The following is a 17,368-nucleotide window of genomic DNA, read 5'->3' on the forward strand; positions in this document are numbered from 1 at the left end:
TTTTATCAAGCTTTTTTTTTTTTTTTTCTTCTGGAGTGTAGAGAACTGATTATCTAAATTTACATTTTTACGCCTTGCAAATTCATAAAAGCTCCACCCTCAGAGTATTTTTGTCAATGTTGTTGTACAGGGACATGCAATATTTGCAAAAAAAAAGATAATTATAATCTTAAAATCAATGTGCCAAAAGTAACAATGCTGTGTAAATGACCTCTTATATATGTGTGAATATTGGCTGTTCCTCTTTTCTATCCATTGGAATATTGGCTGCTCGGGTTGGAGACTACTTACAGAGACTTGCCACCACAGGAATTCTTTATTTGGGACTTTTCTCTCTCTTCTCATGAAAGGCACCAACAGCTGGCAGTGGTACACTACCACTCACTAAACCAAATCAGAAAGACTCTGAATTCTCCTCGTTTCCCCCACTTTGTTTGCCAAATTCAATTTACCTCAACATCGCCTAGCACTGAGAAGCAACGAAAGAGAGGCAAAGGGGAGATCTGCTCTGAAGGCTACTGTAGAGGAAGAAGATGAAAAAAAGATATGTTCAAATGAGCTTTCTCTGGACCAAGGAGAGTGTAGTGCAGATGTTTGAGGGTAAGCAAGGAAATTATTTGTCATTTGTCAGAGGCTGTGCCTCACTGAATAGCTGGTTGGTACTGGAAATTCAAGGTGGTTTATTACCATCGAGATTCTGATGCACGCACCAGTTGTCAATGGACATTTTTGCAGTTTAGAATAAATGTGAACAGGACAGCAGTCTTAAGTGCAAATGGAATCAGTAATCTTGTAAATTAAGGTATATGGGAATCTTACTTCTATCTTACCTGAAATGGTAAAAGAGTAATTTTTCTTGTCACATTCATGTAATTTATTTCTTCATACTGCCATATTTCATAAGTTGCACCACTGGTGTATTCAGTCTTTAATTAGTTTAGTCATTGTTTGCATAATGCCGTCATTTACCTTCTTTCTTATGAAGGCACTTTCTTTTATATGTTCTTCATCTCGGTTGAAATGGGTCAATACTTTGGTGGAAAACAAAGTCAAAACCAAGGCCAACTATGCCCACAAATTGAAAAAACAAATTTGTCACGAGAATCTAATCCAGTGTAGTTCCAGGCCATTTATATCAATCACTTTGGGATCATTCACCATCTTACATAAACCCACCTTAATATGGATCTTACAATCATGTTTAATTGGCTATAAAACTTGATTATATTTTTTTTTATTAAATTAATGAATTTCAGCAGAAAGCAGAGCCCCATCATGTGGTTACACAAGTATTTTTTACAGGTATATATATTCAAACAATAGGCCTATATTTTATCCCTTTTGATATTTAATCTTATTTCTAAACACAGCAGTAATTATGTGAGACTGCATGGAGATGTGCGGACAAATTGAAGCTTGATGTAAAAACAGACCTTGTCACACTGGATATGGTAATTCTGACACACAGGTGATAGTAATAGACTGCTTGCATATGGCAAGATTCATAATCAATCTTTCTCTGTCTCTTCTTTCTCTCCTCTCTGCCATGATCCTTTGTTTCTTTTCTCCAGTGTATCAGGGTTAGGACCAAGACAAGCTGCTGATGGGAAGCTCCACATGGGCTCCAAGCCCATTTAGTCTGCCTTCTCTCATTTCTGCCTATTGTCAAATTGAATGTACTTCTCTGAGTTCATTTTTTATTTTATTTTATTTTTTAATGTTTCTTTTTTGCATTTTCTCTCTTCTTTTTGTTTTTAAAATGTGCCACTGTTGAGCTGCCTCATGTTAATGGTGCTAAGAAAGCTGTCAGTCGTTTTCTTTTCTTAGTTTTTCTTTTTTCGGTTTTGTTTTTCTTTGTTTTCCCAGAGTTAACAAAAAAAGAAATGCAAAATAGATTAGGTACCTAACCCTCTTTATGAATGTATATTATAATGTTATGTTTGATGTATTCACTTCATGATTCTTTGACAATGATTGGAATTACTTTTGCTCTTTTCATTAAAAGATTACCGAGCTTTATATATACTGTCTAGAGTTGTTACCAGAAGGAATCTTAATGAACTCTTGACACTACAAAATCTTGTATATTTTTTGTGTGCCAATTTGTAACATATTTTGTAAGTGTATATTTTTCTTAGAAAGTGCTGTGAAGTATTTGTGTGTGTGAGTAACCTTTTATGCGCCTCTATGGGCAGTGGAAAGGATATACAATGACAAGTTTCTGGTTTTAAAAACCAAAATATGAAAGTATCAACAGAAAACTAGAAATATTTACATTTTGTTGGGAGTTTTGTAATAAGACCATGATCTTGTTGTGAGAGTGTTGTGTTACTGTGCAAAACACAAATAAGCAAAGAAAAAAAATGAAAACTTGGAAAAAAATATAATTTGTGAACAATTTGCTGTTTTATAGATTTTCATGTAAATTATTTGAGTATTATTTTGTTTTTTGTTTTGTTGTAACTGTTGCAAAGGTTTTAAATATTTGTGATCAAGCCTGTATGGTGATAATGTAATATTGGTAACTTGCTGAGTTTTGTAATAATGTTTATGGAGTAAATATACAAATTAAAATAAGATTTTGAATGCTGCTTTCTGAAGAGAGTTGGGTTGTATTTTTTACCACCCACCCTTTGCTATAGTCAGTAACTGCAGTGTAAACAGTAGACAAAAAATCTTGATACCATTAACTTCTCTACAAACAAATTCAGTCTATCAAAAAGAGTAATTATAAAAGGTTATATTAAAACCCAGTTAGTATTACAGACAGCTAATGAGATGTCAGGAGTGAAGTAGCAACACCCACATAAGTGGTACTACTACAATAATAGCAATAGCAAAGAATATAATCCTTCAGACCCAGTAGTCTTTGCCAAAAAAGAAAAAATATAAATAAAGCCTTAACAATTCCAATTAGTCTGTCCGTATTTGTTACATTAGATGATCCTCAGGTGAAAGGCATTTTAATTTCTGCACAATCCGGCTTTGTCTTATGTTATTTTAATGTCATATCTAATTAGCAGTCAGGGTCAGGCATTGCTAGAGTGACTGCTCATCCATAACTCTGTGCTGGGCTGGAGTGGTCCACACTGCAACTCATTCTGGCATGCTTAATTGGAGCTGGAGATGGTGTCTCAGACCGTAAACAGATCCTGTGATGTATGCCTCTAAAATTGTCAGGTTGTATTAGCAGTGTTTTTGTTCTTTAGTCACCCATAGCAGATAAGGGAGCAAACAAATTATAAGAAGGATCATCTAATGCAATGGCTGAGATATACCTGTGGTAATTAAATTAGACCCTCTGTGTTTTGTCAATGTGTGCTCACATTACATAGACAGCCATAGGTGGCTCTCTCATTAGGACAATTGTTGGTGTGTTTGATTCTTTATCTTCATGGAGAAGATTATTAGGTGACATTGGAAAGGCATAAGTTCATACCTATATTTTGGCAATGCTTTGTTACTTAGTCAACACAAAGTGCGATTAGCCTCCTAAAAGACATCTGGCAGATTTCTTCTGAGAGAAAGAAACATATTTTCATACAAAGCCTCAGAGATTAATCTGATGTATTAAATTCAGTAAGCCCTAATCATGGGTAAATCCATTTGTGTGTTCAAACACCAGCAGAACACTCAGGCTTTCAGCCATTGCCCGATAACCTTTTTACTTTCACTGTTAGTTGTATATTTCTGGGTGTTAGAGAAAATGCAAATAGAATCGGAATAATAGCATTTTCTTAAAGATGTATCCATGGTAGCTGCAACTGTGGGTGATAGATAGTTTTTTGCACATTGGTTTAAAAATGGCCTGTAAGTAGATGCCACCCACAGCCAAGGGGTCACCAAAGTGTCTCTACTGGTATGATGATGTATCAATACTGTCCCACCTCCACCCACACAAAAGTCTAGGGTCTACCATAGCCCTGTGGTGCTTCTTCCTCAAATAAATAAATAAATACAATTCTATATTTCTCCTAATTTTTTTCCAAGATGATTTAATGATTCAACACAGCAGTTTCTGTGTTTTATTTGGTACAATATTTGTTTTGAATTCCACAGACAAGATGGATGTTATTGCCTTGTAGTTTCATGTGTTTAAAAATTATATAAAACATATGGAATGCTGTTTGCAGATTCACATCAATAGCCAAATTTTGTTCATTTTATGGCGATATATAATTAAAAGCATAATATTTCCTCCACATAAAATAACTAGCTTTGCCATGTTCTATATCCACAAATGCCACTGCAAATCTTATACATGGTTTTGGGTTGTCTAATGAATTTCAGTCAAACCTTTTAGGTTAGTACCTTACTGTTATTTTTGTTATTTTTTCATATTTGGATGTGCCTTGATAAATGATCGTTTGTTTATTTTCTGTGTTTATGTTGGGACCATAAGTGTGAGTATGCTCTACCATGAATGTGGATCTGTTTTGATGACAGAGCAGAAAAAATGCACTCATCAGGGCCAGCTGTATCACAGCACAGGAGACTGTGGGATTAAAAAAATAAAAAAAAAGAGCGAGAGAGAGAGAGAGAGAGAGAGAGAGAGAGAAAAGAACGCAGAATTCTAATAGTTTAAATTTCCTTTTGATAACAAATATTATTTCTTTATTTTTTTCTTTGTAATTCCCGTTTAGTAAAATTTGACCATTTGTTTGGCCCTTTTTTTTAGGCGACAAGAGAATGTTTTACCATTTTAGCGTCATGCAGAAACAAACACTCAAAATGTCAATGTAAGAGCAACACAATAGTTAGAGTACCTTAAGAATGTGCTATTTGCTAAAACATTACAGTGGAACATAGATCCCTGAATGCTACGGGAACAATCCCAAACATGTATTAAAAACAGATGTTTTTTGTTTTTATTTAAAACAAAACAAAACTCCAAGTGGTGCTATACATCCTAGTGGTCATTGAAGACAGTTGTGTGTTCACAGATATTTCTCCTCCAGTCTGGATTTTGCAGAAGGTAGGAGCATTTACGTTTACAGCCGCATCGTGACGCTACAGCTGAGCAGCGACTCGGCGTCCAAAACAAACATCCTGTTTCTGGTCCTGCCATCGGAGCGGCTGTGGCCCTCAGCGCCGTCTGCCAGGCAGCCACACTTAGTGGGCCGGCCGAGGATCGCCCGCCTCCTCCGTTTAGACCGTGTTATGGCCCACTGTTAGTGCGGTGCCCGAGGCTGCCTGGAAGGTTAAACTCGGGGGAAACGGTGGCAGCTTCTTCAGTTTCCGGAACATCAGAGTCGGTTTCCCAAAAGAAAGAAAATGGAATCCTGAGATCTCACTCAGCTACAGAGCCGAGCTTTTTCCAGAGAGTACCAGAAGACCGAAGAACTGACCTCTGCGATTCCTGTGATACTACCGTCAGTGAACAGGTACTGTTCTCACGATTTTATGTCACAAATGTCTGTGGATTGGGATTGGTGTTATTTTTTTAGCAGCTAGTTAATTTTAGCTTGTTTCCTCCGGTTAGATGATGTTTGAGAACGTCAAGGATTGACATCGTTTACTTAGTTAGCTTAGCGCTAATGCTAACATTCGCGTCAATGTATTTTTGATGACACGCTCTTGCTATGTTTGTAAAATTTCAATATCCCGAAATATCACAAATGTCCAATTCTTTGTGTGTTTGCTGAAATAAGTAAAAAAAAATGTACTTAATCCGTATTTGCGTCAAGTTAATGTAACGGGGGGACACGTATCACGAAGTTACTAGCTAAGTTAGCATTAGCTCCTTATAGATTTGCACTTGTGAATGCTGCGAGCCGCTTAGCTAGCCAACTCGAAAGCTAACAAACGTTTACGTAGTGAGAGTTGTTTGGCCGTCTAAGAGGCTTGTTTTTAGCATGTTAGCCCTCTCTACAAAAGATATCACACCCAGAATGTAGTCAGTAGCCCTTCGATTTTTCCATTATTGTAAATTTTCAGGGACGGTGCGGCGTCTCTGTAGTGTGTAACAGCGGTTGAAGTTGACAGTGTTAGCAACCGTATCCAAAGCTAATAGCCTGACCAGCGTTAGCCAAGTTACATGATGCCATTTTGTTTTTAGCCCGACTTCGGTTGACATACTGCTTTGCCGTGAGAATTAGAAACAGATAAACCGTCAAGATGCGTATTTCATTTGCTGTTCCCAAGCACCCACATTTGCTAAAATGTTCAGTAAAAGTCCGATGTATGTTAAACTAAGCTACTGAACTACAAAGAGCGGATAATAGGTTGTGGGTTTGTTTTGCAGCCAGTGGATTTAAACAGTTTTAACATGAGCTGCTTAATCAGTCTCACATGTTGAATGAGTTTCGTTGTGATGTTGTGTTTTGGCCAGGGTTTTCTCCTGAGGCCTATATCATTGTAATAGACGAATCCAGCCATTGTATTCATGACAGTGGAAATAGATCAGTGTGAAATAAATTAAGGTGTCTCAGTAGTAGCCCTGTGCTGTGGTAAGATTAGATTTAGGCTGCCTCTGAGGAGACTTATAACCGTGACCCTTTTTAAGTAGGCATAATGTAAATTCCGGGGTATCACCATCTGTTGTGGATATACAACTTAACTTTTTTCTTTTTTTTTTTTTTTTCGAAGCACAACTGGATCTTGCTAAAGATTGGAGAACGCCCCTCAAACCTCTCCCTTCTGAAGCATGGAAGGGTCCGACAGCCAAGAGCAGAGTGGCAGTGATCAGCCAGAGTCTCAACGCAGGAGGCAGCTGGACCGACTGGACAGGGAGGAGGCCTTCTACCAGTTTGTCAACAATCTCAGTGATGAGGACTATCGTCTCATGAGAGACAACAACCTGTTAGGCACCCCAGGTAATCCATTTGTTCTTCAATTACACCAGTCGTTATTTTTCTAAAAATAACTATAATAAACTGAATCTGGCAAAATGTGTTTTATTTCTAAATACTTCAGAGTGGAATTAGCTACACTATAAAACAGGTTTGTTTGTGTATGCATACTTGATATGCTACAGGTATTTACCGTGAATTAAAGTGAAACAAAGTGATGTGTGCAAGCGTTTAAGGTTAAGGTTAGTCTAACCCTAACACTGACATTTAATTTATTATTAGGTCATCAACCTGTGGTGTTTTTTTTTTTTTTTGTTTTTTTTTTTTGCGCTGTATGTGTGGTGCATCTAATTAAATGCACATTTAAAGGGCTAAAATTTTGGCTACAGTGGCTATTTAAAAAAAGCTGTCCTTCAGCTAAGGCTCCTCTGGTCTGGAAAAAGTCAACAAGCTCATTATTCTTAATGACTAATTAAACCAGTTATTCTTTGTTGTGTCATGTTAACAACACTGTAACCTATCAGTTCAAGTGTTGTAGGCTGATAAATTAGAAAATATATTTATGTTGTAGATTACTTCCAAATATGCAAGTATTTATTTGGTGTTGATTGTGCTTCAAAGTGCTAGTGGCTCTTTGTCCTCAAAGAAAGTGAGCAGGAAAGTTTTCAGTTTTGATATTAACATCATATTACCTGAGAACTTGTTGGTAAAAATGTATGTTCTCCTCAATCCTCACAAGTTTCTTACTTACCTGTTGGACTGAGATGGTATGCTAAAAGTTAAGCTTCTAGCACCTCTAGTTTTGGAATTGTCAATCTGCTCAAAATGCAACAGCCTACGGACTACTGAAGACACCAATCCGTTTCTGTCCCAGGACAGTGGGAGGGGGAATGTAGGTTTGGAACGTCCTTTAGTGGAGCATCCTGCGAGGAGAGGGCATTGAATGGAGATTGACATGCCCTGGTAAGTCTGGAGGTTTTCAGTATTGTCCTGTTGATGTGTTAAAAGACAATCAAACAAATGTTTGGGCCAATAGAGTATAACCATTCAACACCAGTTCTCTCTATTTTTATTTTTTTATTTTTTTTCCTGACACATTTTTACATCACAGTTTTCTTGTAAGAATTTAAACTTGTCAGTTCCTCTCGACCACCTGCAAAATCTTTCTCACCGGTTATGCTGGTTATCAGACTTGGGGAGAGGAAGTAAACACCTAATAGCCTTCAGGAAAGACATGTGTTCATTACCAAAGAGTTTTCCTTTTTTTAATATCAAACTTTTTGTGTTTTGTAATTTTTCTCTCAGGTGAAGTAACAGAGGATGAGCTCTTTAATAGACTTCAGCAAATTAAAGATGGTCCTGAACAGCTGAATACCACACCTAGTGCTGAAACTGGAGAAGATCCAGTTGGTAAGTTTGCAATTTGCTTTTTGGACTGTAACATTAATGGTCAAAATTCTATATGATTTGTAACTTTTTTAACTCTGCTGATTTTCAGTACAACCAGAAAACTCTGAAGACCCTGCCGGCGGAGATAGTCTCCTGGATTGGCTGAACACTGTGAGACGCACAGGCAACACAACCAGAACTGGTCATCGGGGAAACCAGTCATGGCGGGCTGTCAGCCAGACCAACCCTAATAGTGGGGATTTTCGCTTCAGCCTTGAAATCAGTGTGAACCGGAACCTGGCTGAGCAGCAGGCAACTGCTGAAGGAGAGCAGGAGCCTCCACAGGAGTCTCCAGAGGGTCAAGAAGCAGGGGCAAATGCTGAACCACAAGTCCCCATGGAGACAGAAGTGGTTGAAGAACCAGTTGTAGAGGAATTAGCTGTCATAGTTGAACCAGAGCAAGAATTAGAAGAGGTTGTTTCACAGGAGATTTTAGGAGAACCCCCCAGCTCTCCTGTGGCCCTGCCAGTGCAACCCAGACTTTCTCCTTCTCCACGCAGAGGACAAAGGAGGCCCCGGAGTCGTAGTCCCGAGTTGCGAAGGACCAGGGCCCGTACAGCCAGAAGTCGCTCCCCTCTCAGCTTGGATCAGCTAGATGGTCTTGCCAATCCACATGAAGCTCACAGTTCTCAAGATCCTAACTCTGCCACCAGTGCTCCACCCATTCCTCAAGTGGAGGGCAGTTCACGAACTCGACAACATGTTCTACCTAGGCAAAGCGCTCCTGACAATGATGTTCAGCCATCAAGGGCTGGTGCAGAAACAGCTCCAGAGGCCCAAAATGTTGAATCTCAGGAAGGAGAAGCTGCAGGTGGAGAGGGAGGAGAAGGTGGGGCAGCCGGACGCCGTCCACCTACAATTATGCTAGATCTTCAGGTGCGTCGTGTGCGTCCAGGTGAATATCGGCAAAGAGACAGCATTGCTAGTCGTACCCGCTCACGCTCCCAGAACTCAAATAACACATTTCTTTATGAAAGTGAGCGTGCTGGATTTCGTAGGACTTTTTCACGCTCTGAGCGTGCTGGTGTGAGGACCTACGTCAGCACTATCCGCATCCCTATACGAAGAATCTCTGATGCAGGTTTGGGAGAGGCAACCTCAATGGCTCTCCAATCTATGATTAGACAGATTATGACTGGTTTTGGCGAACTTGGCTACCTCATGGATTCAGACTCTGATTCTTCAGATTCAAACCGTGGAGCCAACACACCTTCAGATCTAAATGAAGCCCTCAACAACCCAGACGTTACTCCTGCTGCTCCTGCTCCTGCGCCTGCTCCTTCTGCTGATGTTGATGAACCACCTGTGGCCACTGGAGTGAGAGCGAGGACAATTGAGACTGAAATGGTGGAGGGCCTTGCCACTGGTACACCTGCGTCTGGTGGAAGGGCTCGATCTAGACCACCAATCAGTTTAGAGGAGCCCAGCTCATTGCCCTTCCTGCGGCTTGCCCACTTCTTCCTTTTAAATGATGATGACGAGGACCAACCCCAAGGGCTGACAAAAGAGCAAATTGATAACCTCTCCATGCGCAACTTTGGTGAAAGTGATGCCTTGAAGACTTGCAGTGTCTGCATAACAGAATATGCAGAAGGAAACAAGCTCCGTAAACTACCCTGTTCTCATGAGTACCATGTGCACTGCATTGATCGCTGGCTTTCTGAAAACTCAACTTGCCCTATCTGCCGAAGGGCTGTCCTGGTGTCAGCCAATCGAGAAAGTGTGGTGTAGTTCTTAACAGACTGCAGGCCTTTTGTCTCAATTTACATAATCTAATATTCCAAGTCCATAAGAGGCTTTTGAGGAAACTGTCTCCACTGTTGAAATGTATTTTTTCATACCATTTGTGAGTTTGATCATAATGGAGTTGGGGGTTTAATATGGGGTGCTCCATACAGTGACATTGGGACTTATTCACTCTAGTAAGACATTTTATTAATGCTGCCCAAGTTACATACAGCAAATGCATGCAGTTCAATTCAACTTGTAGTGTCCAAGCAGGTTTTTGTTTTTTTGTTTTGTTTTTTTTTTCCCCCACTGCGCCAACCCCTGTGCACAAGCAGATCTGAAATTCCTAAAAAATGACCTGGTATTTAAATGCTGCACACCTGCAAGTAGATCAGACACTTCAAATCTGCTCTTTTGTATTAGCTCCAAAATGGCGCCTTTCTATTAATAGTTGGTACAGTTCCTAGTCACACCAACTCAAAGTAGTAGCTGTAAATAAGCTTGTAAAGATAATTTTGAATCATACTATTTGTATCATTAAATTGGTTTTGGACTGTAAATGATGTCATGAAAATTTGGGTCATAGCATCTCTAAATTTGGCGTTGAATAAATATCGGTGTATACAGCAGAGAAATTGTGATGTTCACAGAATGCCAACAATTAATTGGTTTGCCATTTAAATTGTGACTTTTACTTGCCTTCTTTGTTTACCAAAAAGAAACAAAAGTACTGTTTTGGAGTGGCATATACCATGGAAATCTGCAGTGTGCTGAATTGTTAAAATATGTTGTAAAATAATATGAAGCACAATTTTATTTTGGACTCATTATTTTATTTAGTAGTATTCATACCAGGTACTGAGGATGTCTCAAAAATGGTTGTAGATATTGGAGTCATTATCAAGTTGTTGCCATCAGAATTTCTCAAACTCAAAATGCTATACTAACAGGCATGACATTTAAATAAGGAAAATTTCGTTTTTTACCCCCTATATGTCAGAGGACATTTACTTTTTAATGTACAACAACCATTTTGTGCTGGCATCTATTGGGCACAGGTCTGATTGATGAAGTTTTGCCACTGAATAATGAATTGTCTTGATTAATTGATAGAGGATTTAATTTCTCTAAACTGATATGGACTTAGAATAAAATGAACAGAATAAAAAGGTAAACTGAAATGTGGCCTGCTCAATGTACAATTAACAAGTTATTATTACGAAGGTTTGTTTCACATCATTGTTCTCCTGTGTTAATAATGATACAGGAAGAAGAAAGTGGGAATGCTCCCCCACCCTGCTCTCCCTCAGTGTCAAGAGCAGATCCTCCATATCAGTGTGCAATACATGCTAAAGTGAAAGTAGGGCAATACAAACTATGATATAAGTGTATACTATTCTTAAAAACTGTTGTTTATGGTTAAAATCTTAAATGAAGACTTATGTTTTTAAAATGTGTTGAAGTTCATTTTATTTTATTTAGAAGTTCTGTAGATTTTAATAGCACTGTTGATGAACAGGAACACTGGCTGAGGGAGGAAAAGGGCATCACTATTAATGCCATCCTGTCATGTTTCTTGTTTCGCTGTTTGGTGTCTTTATCACAATTATTACTCCCTTCATGGGAAGTGTGAATGCAAGATGTTGTCATTGTTGAAAACCATAAACATGTAAATGAAATGTATGTTCCCTCTCAGGCCACGATTTAGTCTTGGCCTTGTTCCGTGACCCACCCAGTGCAGTATGTTAACTGGGTGTTAAATGAAACTAACCGCTGAATTAAAGTGAATATGCTACAAAATGCATTGCTCTCATGTATTTTGTTCTCAGATGTGTCGCCAATTTGTGGTGATCCTGATGTGCACTGTTATCAACTATATGTCATATAAATTTGGTTTTATTTAAAATGTATCTTTGTTGTGACTGTTTAGTGAAAGTCTTTTATTTCTTGCTGTTATATTGTGTTGTATAATTAGATCTCACTCATTGTAATCTATGTCACTGAATATAAAATCTTTGCTGATTTGGTCCTACTCAGGTACATGAGTGGGGAGAGTATCAGGAAAAGACCTCTGGTTTTCCAGCATCATCACCATTAATGACCCATGACTGCCCATTGCACTACTGATTTTTGTTTTACTCAAACAAACAGCGGATCTGTGAGGCGCCGCTGCGCCAGGAGGCGGAGTCTGGAGAAACACGGAAGTGACGGTCCAACCTCCGGGAAGATGGCGCTGCGGGCTGTCGGTATCCGTCTTTCACATTTTCCCAGGAACTGTTTCAAGGTATTTCTTTTAAGTTATCCAACAGATAACTTCACAAAAATTTTCACTATTCCCCGTGAGCCTGTCAGGACTGACAGAAGCTCAGATCTTAGAGAAACCGCAACAAACCTAATTTCTGACTTTTCCCTTCGACTTTCCGTTTGCTGTATATCCGCAAGAATACAAATATTACCACGCTGTCCTTCCAGGGGATCTTCAGAAGGCAGCAAACATGTACCAGCAGGGTACATTTCACGAGTGAATCACAAACTTTGCTCTTTCCTCCTCCTTCAGGCTTTCTCCATTCCAACACTGGGAGATGTCAGATTCAAGAGGACTTGTCCAGTCCAAGTGACCCATCTGGACCACTTGGTCCTCACTGTGAGAAGTATTCCAGACACCATCCACTTTTACACCACAGTCCTCGGCATGGAGGCTGTCACTTTCAAGGTATTCATTCATCAGGTCCAGACACATTTATTTATTGATTGTGTCAGATATATGACTTGTTTAATTATAGTGGCTAATTTAATACAAACTTTGTTCTTAATCAACAAGGTGCCAGCGGGTCTCCATAACAGATACTATAGAAAATAATAATATAGATGTACGCCGTACTTTAAGACTTGAGTTACTAAGAAAAAAAAGCACAATTTTGATCATTATAAACATCTTACTAATACAGGAATAAAGTAAGAAGAAATACTCTTGCGCTCTTAGGTAAGCAGAGATCCACCAGGTGGCAGTGTTTGATTAAAAATAAGGTACCCATTCACTTATGAGAGACCTATGAAACAAGTTTTCCTCCACTCATGCTATCTGTGCATCTTGCAGGGAGGTCGTATGGCTCTGAGCTTTGGTTGTCAGAAATTTAATCTTCACGAGATGGGTAAGGAGTTTGAGCCAAAAGCCAGATATCCAACCTCTGGCTCTATAGATATTTGCCTCATTACCAAAACCCCCATGGCGACACTAATTGCCCATCTGAAGGTAATTGATCTCCACATACTGTTTTAGTATAAATTATATATATATATACACCTGTAATAGGCTACCATTTTGAAATGGCTTAATTTCTAGTCTGTATGTCACATTTCTTAAGATGCCATCGGTTGTTGAGGTTCAGTTTTTGCGGCTTCTTCTGCAGGATTGTGGAGTTGAGATAGAAGATGGTCCGGTGCATAGGACTGGGGCTGTGGGGACAATCAGTTCACTATACTTCAGAGATCCAGACCACAATCTTATTGAAGTGTCAAACTATCACCCAACAACATCAGAGGAATCTTCCTAAAACCACTCCAGCCTTGTTTCCAAACATTTGATGATATAACTAAACTCTTTGAGACCTAAATGAGTCAAACACTACATTTAGACAGGCCAAAATAACACCTCTTGATTGTGGGAAGACACTGTTCTTGTTTAACTGTGCTGATCATTAGTTAGTAGTTTAAATATGTGGGTATTTTCGTGAGAAAATTTGAAACCTTCAGAAGTTTAGCTATATTATCAAATAGATACTTGGGTAAGATTTAGTTTTTATTCTCTGTTCAACCAGAAACAAATCAAATAATATTTTGTGATGTAAAATAAATAATGAAAAATACTAATGCGTAAATTGTGAAAAAATTAGCAAAAATTATTTCACTTTACTTAATAATCAAAGTACGTTTTCGTATTTACTCTTTATTGCAGCAGTTTACTGATTCATTTCAACAACTGCAGTACAGAAAATTTTATTTAATGTATTTTCTTCCTATTAAATACTGTGCAGGGTTTTTTGTTGTTTTTTTGTTTTTTGGGGGGGTTTAAATTAATTAAATGGACATATCTTAAATATGAGTTGTAATAAATGAATGTATAGCTGTAAGAATATGTAAGATGTTGTCCTTTTTTTGTACAGTTTTGTAGTTTTCACTAAATCTCTAGTGTTTGGCTTCATTGCTTGTAATTGTGCTCTTGATGGTGGAATCTAATTGTTACATGTCAAAATATGACTGAACTGCTTATCTTGAAACCACAAGCATTCATTGATTTATAATTGGGCTATCTCTATCCCACTCTTCTATTTCTTTACCAATTTGAGGCCTGACATGCCTCAACATGACTTTCAGTTCTCCAGTGCTCAGTATTACATAAAGTCTAATTGTTCAGCAGTTTTTTACATTCAAATGGCATTGTCACTGCAGCATCACATTGATAATGAAATCACACATAAAAACACATTGCAACTTAAGATGACTCAGTGTGAAAATTGCATCAGTTATGCTACATTCGCTGGATATACTTTCAGTACTTCTGCCCAGTGTGAGCTGGTATTGGCTCTAAGCACCCTGTATGACCCAGAAACAAATAAGCAGTAAAAGATGAATGAATGAATGATTCATAGAGGCAAAATTACAACATATATTTTAAGAAAGGAAGGAGTACTAGAACAGGAACAAAAGAGACTTGGCAAATGATAAATGAACCCTAATGTAGACAACAAAGGGTTAAACACTACATGGAGGAAAACCTGGAGAAATATGCGAAACTAATTACAACTACTGATGGAATGCAGGAAAGTAATGTGCAGAACTTGTTCAGCCACCTAGACATGAAGTGTGGGCACCTGATAAAAAAAAAAGTGAATTTGTGTCTCATCCTTCATTCAAATCTAGTCTTGGGTACTGAATACATATTCCCATAAATCAACAGTTTATTTCCTGTTTTAATCACATTTCTTTTAAAAGCTGCTTGATGGAACACCTGTTCTGGATAGCAAACAAGACTGATATTGAGCAGCAGCTCATTCTATACCGTCCCCCCCCTACCCCCCCCCCCCCCCCCACTCAAGACTCTGGGGTGTAACACAGCAAAAGTATGTATGTACTGTTGTATGTTTATCCAATAAACACCATCTAGAAATAATGCTCCAGGTGTGCTGTCAATTGTTTTACTGTCATTGTTCACTTGAGACTATATGATTTACAGTAGTCATGTTGGCAAAATAGGGGTAGCACAGCTAGTGATTGGCGCTGTCGCCCCACAATGAGAAGGTTACAGGTCCGGTTCCCGACCTGGGCCTTTTATGTACGGAGTTTGCATGTTCTCTGCATGGGTTTCCTCCTACCATCCAAAAACATGCAAGGTGACTCTAAATTGCGAGTGTGAGTGGTTGTCTCCGTGTGTCTCTGTGTGTTGGCCCTGTAATGTACCCCAACCCTTGTCTGGAACGTTAGCTGGGCTTGGCTCCAGCACCCCACAACCCAGAAATGGAAAGGCAGTAGAAGATGGATGGATGGATGTTAGTAAAATAACTGTCCACTCAGAAAGCCTTAGAAATAACTTAAATATGTTTTGAGTTGCATGTGACATACTGAGCTATTATTTTTCTTATTGAGGTTAACACGTAAATGGAAAGATATGAGTGTCAGATCTCTATCAGCTTTTAGTTTGTCCCTAAGGTATTTTACAGCTTTGACAGTTTGAATGACAACAGGAAATTTAAAGGAACTTTTCTACTTCACATATGATCTTAGTGTTGATAATGTCACACAGCTAAATACACAGAGGCCACAACAATAGTCAACAGAGAAGCCATTTCCTGGTGAGGTTTCACACACTGCTTATATACACAAACAAAACACACTAGAGGAGATAAAATCATGAACTGCAGTGCCATATAGAGCAGGTCTAGACCAAACTCTTTATAAAATTATTTAAAGAGACCCGACCCGACAGATGCCCCGATGAGCAAGAACTTGGCAAGAGTGGCAAGGAAAAACTTCCTTTAAGAGGCAGAAACCTTGGGCAGAACCAAGGTCAGGGGGGGCGGCCAGCCAGCTGCCTCGACCAGTTGGGTTGAGAGAGAGAGAGAGAGAGAGAGGGAGAGGGAGAAAGTGAGAGAGGCATTTGGGGGGGGGGGCGGGGGGGTGAGATGAGAATAGCTGTAGTACAGAATTAATGAAGATATGGGACCAGCAGGCGTTGCAGGAACATGGGATAGCGTTGAGTCACCACCTGCAGGATGAGGAACTGGGAGAGACAGAGACTTCAGGGAAACATGGCTAATAAAGTTAGCGTTAGTGGTTAGATTTTGAAGAATTTGACTTAATTTTCCTCTTTGCCAGCTGTGCCTGCAATATTTCTATCTGTTTTTAATTTTTCTCTTGGGAAACCTTTGAATGCTTTCCCCTTGACACCTTGCCCACAACATATTTGTTCTGTTACGTTAAACAGCTGATGGTTGTCTTTCAATATTTATTTTTTCAGCTTTTCCCTGTTCAGGGTCGCCACAGCAACCCAGCTCTGTGACTTACTAACCCTTACATGCTTGATTTCGCAACAGTTTTTTGTGCTTGATGCCCTTCTTCTTGCAACCTTCCCCACTTATCCGGGCTTGGGACCATCACAAGCACTGCTTATGGCTGGAGTTTGAACCCAGGGCCTCTACATGCATAGGCACTGTCTGTGTTGCTAAGGCATGCAGAAATCTGTAACACTTCTCTTCCAGTTATTTATACTCACTGCCACTCCATTAACAAAAGCTGCCAGTGTTGGGGAAAGTTTGGTGCCTTTACATCCGTATACAGAGCTGATGTCATCAGCAGCATATATGTCCTGAGGGGAAAAGACAGTGACAGGCATGTAGCTGAGGTAAGTTTTCCCCATTGGCAGCATACAAAATGTGATTCAGAGAATCTACCACCAGTCACACACCTACACACAAACATATACATGCCCATTCAAAGTAGGTTTTTACCAACACCTCTACTCAATCAAAGAAAGGTACATAATTATGGACATTGAATTACACACAAAAATATGTGTCTGTTACTGAAGTTATCTCCAAGTAACTCATCAATCAGTGAACAGCGTGTGATTGATGGCAACAGCACATATACAGTATGCATACGTCGGCATCTTGCTTCATCTTCGTTTCAAATTTTCTCGTATTTTTCCCTCCGGTCTCTGCTTTACCTGACAGTGCTGCAGGGCCAGTTTAAACACGTCCGTTGTACTCCCAATCAGACCGACCCCGATGGGACCGTCACAAGCACTGCTTATGGCTGGAGTTTGAACCCAGGGCCTCTGCATGCACTCTACCACTGAGCTATGTCCCCGGCCTTGATGATTGTCTCTCAAATACATAGTTTTA

At 39.2% G+C, this 17,368-nt stretch overlaps 2 protein-coding genes across 2 annotated transcripts; both read left to right on the forward strand.

Annotated features, from left to right (window-relative positions):
• The first annotated feature begins 5,101 nt into the window (after positions 1-5,101).
• On the forward strand, positions 5,102-11,761 carry rlim (ring finger protein, LIM domain interacting). Its single transcript, XM_029513133.1, has 4 exons — positions 5,102-5,384; positions 6,589-6,815; positions 8,097-8,201; positions 8,290-11,761. Exons 2-4 carry the CDS (start codon positions 6,647-6,649, stop codon positions 9,969-9,971), a joined length of 1,956 nt encoding a protein of 651 aa, XP_029368993.1. The 5' UTR covers positions 5,102-5,384; positions 6,589-6,646; the 3' UTR covers positions 9,972-11,761.
• Positions 11,762-12,171: 410 nt separating this feature from the next.
• Positions 12,172-14,169, forward strand: glod5 (glyoxalase domain containing 5). The gene is made up of 4 exons (XM_029512809.1): positions 12,172-12,252; positions 12,526-12,681; positions 13,066-13,221; positions 13,379-14,169. Exons 1-4 carry the CDS (start codon positions 12,196-12,198, stop codon positions 13,520-13,522), a joined length of 513 nt encoding a protein of 170 aa, XP_029368669.1. The 5' UTR covers positions 12,172-12,195; the 3' UTR covers positions 13,523-14,169.
• The last annotated feature ends 3,199 nt before the right edge of the window (positions 14,170-17,368 follow it).

Source organism: Echeneis naucrates, chromosome 10 (genome assembly GCF_900963305.1).
Source record: "Echeneis naucrates chromosome 10, fEcheNa1.1, whole genome shotgun sequence".
In the NCBI taxonomy this organism is placed as follows: Eukaryota; Metazoa; Chordata; class Actinopteri; order Carangiformes; family Echeneidae; genus Echeneis; species Echeneis naucrates.

What these genes read in the sequence shown, in the direction of transcription:
- glod5 (XM_029512809.1), top strand. Translation starts at nt 12,196, where the DNA reads ATGGCGCTGCGGGCTGTCGGTATCCGTCTTTCACATTTTCCCAGGAAC. An exon ending in TGGAGGCTGTCACTTTCAAG is followed by an intron (nt 12,682 to 13,065) that starts GTATTCATTCAT and finishes TGCATCTTGCAG; the next exon opens with GGAGGTCGTATGGCTCTGAG. An exon ending in CACTAATTGCCCATCTGAAG is followed by an intron (nt 13,222 to 13,378) that starts GTAATTGATCTC and finishes CTTCTTCTGCAG; the next exon opens with GATTGTGGAGTTGAGATAGA.
- rlim (XM_029513133.1), top strand. Translation starts at nt 6,647, where the DNA reads ATGGAAGGGTCCGACAGCCAAGAGCAGAGTGGCAGTGATCAGCCAGAG. An exon ending in CAACCTGTTAGGCACCCCAG is followed by an intron (nt 6,816 to 8,096) that starts GTAATCCATTTG and finishes TTTTTCTCTCAG; the next exon opens with GTGAAGTAACAGAGGATGAG. An exon ending in AACTGGAGAAGATCCAGTTG is followed by an intron (nt 8,202 to 8,289) that starts GTAAGTTTGCAA and finishes GCTGATTTTCAG; the next exon opens with TACAACCAGAAAACTCTGAA.